Source organism: Bison bison, unplaced genomic scaffold (genome assembly GCF_000754665.1).
Source record: "Bison bison bison isolate TAMUID 2011002044 unplaced genomic scaffold, Bison_UMD1.0 scf7180017845588, whole genome shotgun sequence".
NCBI lineage: Eukaryota > Metazoa > Chordata > Mammalia > Artiodactyla > Bovidae > Bison > Bison bison.
The window spans coordinates 6,951-12,691 of record NW_011476161.1 but is presented as its reverse complement, the minus strand read 5'-3'; the positions used below and the strand labels follow the sequence as shown (position 1 = coordinate 12,691).

The window sequence follows — 5,741 nt, the reverse complement described above, 5'->3', positions numbered from 1 at the left end:
GGTGGGGAGGGGGAGGGCCCCTCGGGTTTGGACAGTTCAGGTGGCCTCGGGGCTGGTGTGTCCCTGGGCCTGCGACAGTGGGGACAGCGGGGACTGTGGGGATAGAGGCCCAGGTGGGGCAGTCAGGGCTCCCGGGCCCAGCCAGTCTCTCCCTCATCCCAGTCCCTCACCCCTCATCCCCATCCCCGTCCCTCATCCCCAGCCTAGCCTCCCTTCCCCCCTCCTGGCTGAGGTTGCAGAAAGAGGGCAGTAGCACTGTTTCCCGGGCACAGAGGGCAGCCTGGTACGGAAGGCGAACCCACCACAGCTGTCTCCTCGGCAGACAAAACAGGCAGGGCCCATGGGGCTCTGGCTGGGACGTACCGAAGTCAATGTCAAGGAGGGCTGCGTTGGCACCCTCCACGAGGATCTTCTTAGGGGGGCCATGGAGCGCCTCATACATGAAATAAACGCCATCTCGGACCATGGGGCGGATCCGCTCGGCGAAGCCCTGGAAGGAGGGGCCAGGATACAAGAAGGGGGTCCACCCGGCTCTGGCCTCCTCCTCACAGCCTCTGGCTTCCAGCAAATTCCTGCCCAGCGAGGCCCTTGGTCTGCACGCATCCCTGTGGGTCCATCCCTGTCTACATCTAGAGCCCCAGACGAGGCTGGAGGAGCTGGGCCCTGGAGATTTCCAGAAGGGCTCCATGTGGACATCCTCCTGTCTCCCGCCTGCTCCGTCCCTCTAGCCCTGAGCTGGGACACCTCAAGCTCCTGCCCGCGATGGATGGGGCTGGCCTCTGTCCCCCAGCATGTCCATCCCACCCGCTCCGTCCCTCTAGCAGTGAGCTGGGATGCCTTTGCCTCCTGCCCCAGACCGACAGGGTCTGCCTATGGCCCCCGGCATGTCCAGGGTCGTTTCCTCAGAGAGGACTCAAGGGGCCAGGCCAGCGGGTGAGCCCCTGGCCTCCTGAGAAGACCGCCAACCGGGGTCCCCCACAGGAGGCCTGTGGTCCCCGAGCCCAGCCACCGGGAAATAAGGCCCCGTTCTAGGCGTGCCGCGGCAGCGTGCACAGCTGTGGAGGGACCCTCAGTGGGGCTGGGCCTGCCCGATGCCGGGGTGCTCAGCTCTACCTTGAGCCTTTTGAGTTGACCTTCAACGTCCACTTCCAAACTGGGGAACATGGACTGGTGCTGGCGTGCCAGGTTCTTGAATCTGCGGAAGCAACAGTGACTGCCACCCCGTCTGCCCAGAGCCCCGCGCCCGCCTCCCTGGCCCGGCTTCCCCCAGCCCAGGGCCGGGGACGGGTCAGGTACCGGGAGGAGAACTCGTCGAAGTCAGACAGGAGGTCGCAGATGCGGAGGCCGGTGCGGGCGGCCTTGGACGAGTAGGCCGGCCCGATCCCCTTCCGGGTCGTGCCGATGCTGTAAGACAGGCCGAGGGCCGTGAGCTTGGGGGGCCCAGGCAGGCCTGCTGGAACTGGGGGGGAGCCTGGAAACCGGGGCCCCCAGCCAGCTCTCAGCGTCCACTCCCCTAAACCAAGGTCGAGCCGGGCAATGCCCGAGGGCCCTTCCGAGCTGCAGCCCCAAGGGCCGGGCTGCCGTGGGAACCCCTGGATGCCTCTGACAGCACGCTCCAGGACTGGGAGCTACGGGGGCGGCGCGTGGGTCCAAGTCCCGGCCCTGGCCCTGCCGTGGCCCCCGAGGCCCAGTGCCCGGCGGTGCCCTCCCTGGCCCGGCTGCCTTCTGCCCAGCACCGAGGCTGGTGCTCTGGGCACCTGCCATCTCCTCAGAGCTGGAACCTGTCAGTGCCACCCTGTACCCACTGCCGACCACAGCCCAGCCCAGGTCAGCGAGCGTGGATGCTCAGCATTGCCACCTGTGTGTGGCCAAGCCCTGTGTGTGCACTTGTGCATGAGCATGTGTGTGCATGTGTGTGCGTGCATGTTCCGATGTGAGCATGTGTGCACTGCGTGTGAGCGTATGTGTGCATGTGTGTGCATGTGTGTTCCGATGTGAGCATGTGTGCACTTGCGTGTGAGCGTGTGCTGTGCCTACATGTGTGTGCGTGTGTGTCCCTCTGTACGAGTGTACATGGCCGTGTGTGTGTAATCTATGCACATGCATGCACTGGTTGTGCGTGTGTGCACACGTGTGTGAGAGGCAGGATTCTGGCCTGCTTCGCTCCCATCCCGGCTTTGACACTGTCCCTGGCCCACTGCAGTGAACATCTCTGGAGAACCAGTGACTGGCCATCAAGGCGGCTAGGCAGGCTTTGGCGCCCGCTGGAGCTTCGGTCAAGGCTGGCCTGGGATTCCAGCAGGGGCGGGGGGCGCAGCAGGTGATGGATGGCACGGGCGCTCCTGGGGGTTGCCCTGGGGAGGACCGCATGGCCCTGGGAGAGGTGGCTCGCCTGAGCTTCAGGGTTGGGGAGGCGTGGGGTGAACTGACAGATGCTGTCCTCAGGGCAACTGGTGGACGCACGCACCCCTGCACCCAGCACGCCCCCAGCTCTGCGGCCGCGGACTTGGGGCGGGGGGGAGCGCAGACGCCACTCACTTCTTGCCCTCCTGGGCCTGCCGCTGCACCTCCTGGAGCCCGTCCACCGCCTGGTGAAAGTCAAACACTGCTGGCCAGGCAGGCGGGAGCATCGCGGGCGAGAGAGACAGAGGGTTACGGGGCCTCTGGGGACACCACAGGCCCCTCCCCCAGGCCTCAGCTTCCCCATCTGCCTGTGCTGGCAGTCATCCTGACCCAGCACGGCCTTGGAGAAGGCCTGGGGGGCCCGGGGTCACTTGTTCACAGGCGGGCAGGGAGGCCCCGGGACTCACCAAGGTGGGCCCGGTCAGAGATGACAAGCCTCTTCTCCCAGTCCTTCAGGCCTGCAGACACAGCATGCGGTTGGTGACGGGCCCTCCCCTGGGGACCTGGAGACATCCACCCGTGTCCCCACGGGCGGCTGTGTCTCCTCACGGGCTCCGTACCGGCGCCTCCCAGAGCCCACATCCCGGGGCCAGGGCCTGCTGGCTCCTTTCGCGCCTGCGCTGAGCCTGGGCCCAAGGCGGAGGCTCTGCTCCGTCCAGGGCACCTCAGGGCTGCAGTGTCACCCACCTGCTTCTAGACAACCACCGGGGGCCCACCTGCCCGCACGCCTGGCCAGCGGCCTTGGTCACTGCCTGCCCGCCTCCTGCCCCTGAGCAGCCCCCAGGGACCACACCCTTCCCTGCAGGGATGTCGGCCCAACCGTCCCCGGTCTCGGGACATCAGGGTCGTAGCCCAGCCTCAGGGCTCTGTCCTGGAGAGCCCGCGTCTGCAGCTCCTGGCGTCACCGGCCCCCAGTGTCATGAAAGCTCGCCTGCAACAGGGAGGCTGTGGCCTGAAGCCAAAGGCTGGGCCCCTGGACTGACTGCCTGCTCAGGCTTCCGGTGTGAGCAGGGCCAGCAGGCCCAGGCCGGGGCCCAGCGTGGAAGCCGTGCCACCCGCCCGCCTGCCACTGCCGTCGGCAGAAACCACACGGGGAGCACCGCCGACTCGGCCGCGGGAGCATGCACGGCCCCCAGGCGGCGCGACTCCGCGGGGACATGACCTACCTTTCTTCTCGTTCTTCTCTGCCTCTTCAAACAAGCCCGGCAAGTGGACGACCACTCCATTGCCTGAGACACATGGACACGAGATTGGATTGGGTCACAGACAGAGGGACTCCACACTTAAAACGTCGTGAAACTCACGCCCTTGCACTGACAGCTGCCTCGTTCATGATGGCTAAGATGGGGAAACAGCCCAGCTGTCCGTTAGTGGACATCAATGATGGATAAAGAAAATGTGGTACAGCCACACAACGGGATTATTATACAGCCGTGAAAAGGAAGAGCGTGCTGCCACAGGCTGCCACACGGATGGATGTAGCACACTACATAAAGTGAAGTAACTGTGGAAGTGCTCATCGCTCAGCCGTGTCTGACTCTTTGTGACCCTGTGGATGGTAGCCAGCCGGGCTCCTCTGTCTATGGAATTCTCCAGGCAAGAATACCGGAGTGGGTAACTATTCCCTTCTCCAGGGGATCTTCCCCACCCAGGGACGGAACCTGGGTCTCCTGCATGGCAGGGCAGATGCTTTACCATCTGAGCCACCAGAGAAGCCCCCTGTGAAATAAATAATAAATAAATAAAGTGAAGTAAGTCAGACACTAAAGGCCACTCTCTGTATGACCCCCTTGTATGAAGTCCCCCCTTGTACAAGGTCCCCCCTTGTACGAGGTCCCTGGCGGAGTCAGACTCGCAGGGACAGAGGGCAGGGTGCTGGGGGCCGGGGGCGAGGGGAGGGAAAGGGGATGGAGAGCTCAGGGGGGACAGGGCTCTGCAGATGAACATGCTGATGCTGCATGACAATACTAATGTACTTGACGCTACTGAACTGGACGGTTAAAAGTGGTTAAAATGGAAACTTTTTTTTTGCCATGAGAAGGAGCTTAATAATTCTCATTAAGATGCTAAATTCCCAAGATGCAGTTCGGAAGAAATGAGTGGTTAAATTGCACGCTGGGCCAACGTTCCCCGATTGTCACATAGCTCGCTGTCAGCTGTGTGGTGGGTCGGGGTCAGCTCAGATGTGGTCAGCTCACATCTGGTCAACTCAGACCTGCCTGTCCCCTCCTGAGACTTGGCTGTCAGGCAACTGAGCTGCCCAGGCTTCTAAGAAGATTCCGCATTTCAAAAAAAATCAGTGCACAGATCTGGGGTTGCCAACTGTTTTGCCACAAAAGGGCATTTACAAAAAAAGTGTGTGGCCACTGTTTCATCAAATAGAGGGAATCTGAATACCAGAAAGGAAGTAGGGCATAAAATTTAGAAGAAAATACATGAATTTACATAAAATAAATTCTGTATTATGAAAGATGGAAAGTTTATATTACGTGTACTCTATCACAATAAAAAATGGTCCAAACAAAAGCCTTCATTTACAGAGACAGCAGATGAGGGCTGCTGGGGGAGGTGTTCAGGAGGGAGAAAGTGTCTGAGCTGGGACGGATGCACCATCCTACCCTCCCGGGGCGCATTTCATGGTGCCTAAGTTATACCTCAACAGAGCTGTCGTGCTTGATTTACACAGAAACGGGAAAGCAGGAGGTGGGGACAAACACAGCCTCCAGCTGTTTGGTCTCGGGAGCCAGGCCTCCCCATCCCCGTAAAAGTGAAGGAGGTTCTGCAGAGGGCAGGCACCAAGCCCAGCCAAGGAGGGGGCTCACCACGGCCACGAGCTCACTGGGGGCCCAGGCTGAAGCCAAGGCTGCCCTTTCCTCTGAAACCAAAGCCTGCTGGGTGGGGCCCCCGTGGCCTTCCTGGGTGGTGCGTCCCCCGGGGGGCCAGGATTGGCGGAGGGAGACAGGACACAGGTCCAGACGGGAGTGGCTCAGAGGCGGCAAGCCACACCAAGCTCGAAAGGTCATCTAAATGCCAGGAGCCTCGAGATGGCCACGGGGCGGGGCCTGGCGGGGGTGCCGCGTGAGCGCTGGCACGTCCCGCCCTTGCTGAAGGGCTCCCATCAGTGTCTGGCCGGGCTGGCCCTGCCCATGCTCCTGGGGGCCGCTGGCCCCCATCCACCCCCGGCTCCCGGGACACCGGGCAGACTCCTCTCCCCTCCTCGCAGCGAGCGGTGCTTCCTTGGCCTGGTTCCCACCCAGTGGTGCCCAGCAGCCTCCTGGGGCAGAGACTTGGCCCCTGGGCGCGGGGTCCCTGGTGAGCTGGGGTCCTCAGCCTCCACT

The 5,741-nt window shown here is 62.5% G+C and overlaps 1 protein-coding gene across 1 annotated transcript in view; it reads right to left on the bottom strand.

The window, feature by feature from the left end:
* LOC104985649 (adenylosuccinate synthetase isozyme 1-like) overlaps positions 1-5,741 on the bottom strand; it is a 14,232-nt gene that overhangs the window by 3,597 nt on the left and 4,894 nt on the right. Inside the window, exons 7-12 of the mRNA XM_010835903.1 lie at positions 3,570-3,641; positions 2,811-2,861; positions 2,539-2,605; positions 1,297-1,404; positions 1,114-1,195; positions 171-490 (exon numbers count right to left, since the gene is read on the bottom strand). Of these exons, the coding sequence (XP_010834205.1) occupies positions 171-490; positions 1,114-1,195; positions 1,297-1,404; positions 2,539-2,605; positions 2,811-2,861; positions 3,570-3,641 (700 nt within the window). The remainder of the gene's footprint in view (positions 1-170; positions 491-1,113; positions 1,196-1,296; positions 1,405-2,538; positions 2,606-2,810; positions 2,862-3,569; positions 3,642-5,741) is intronic.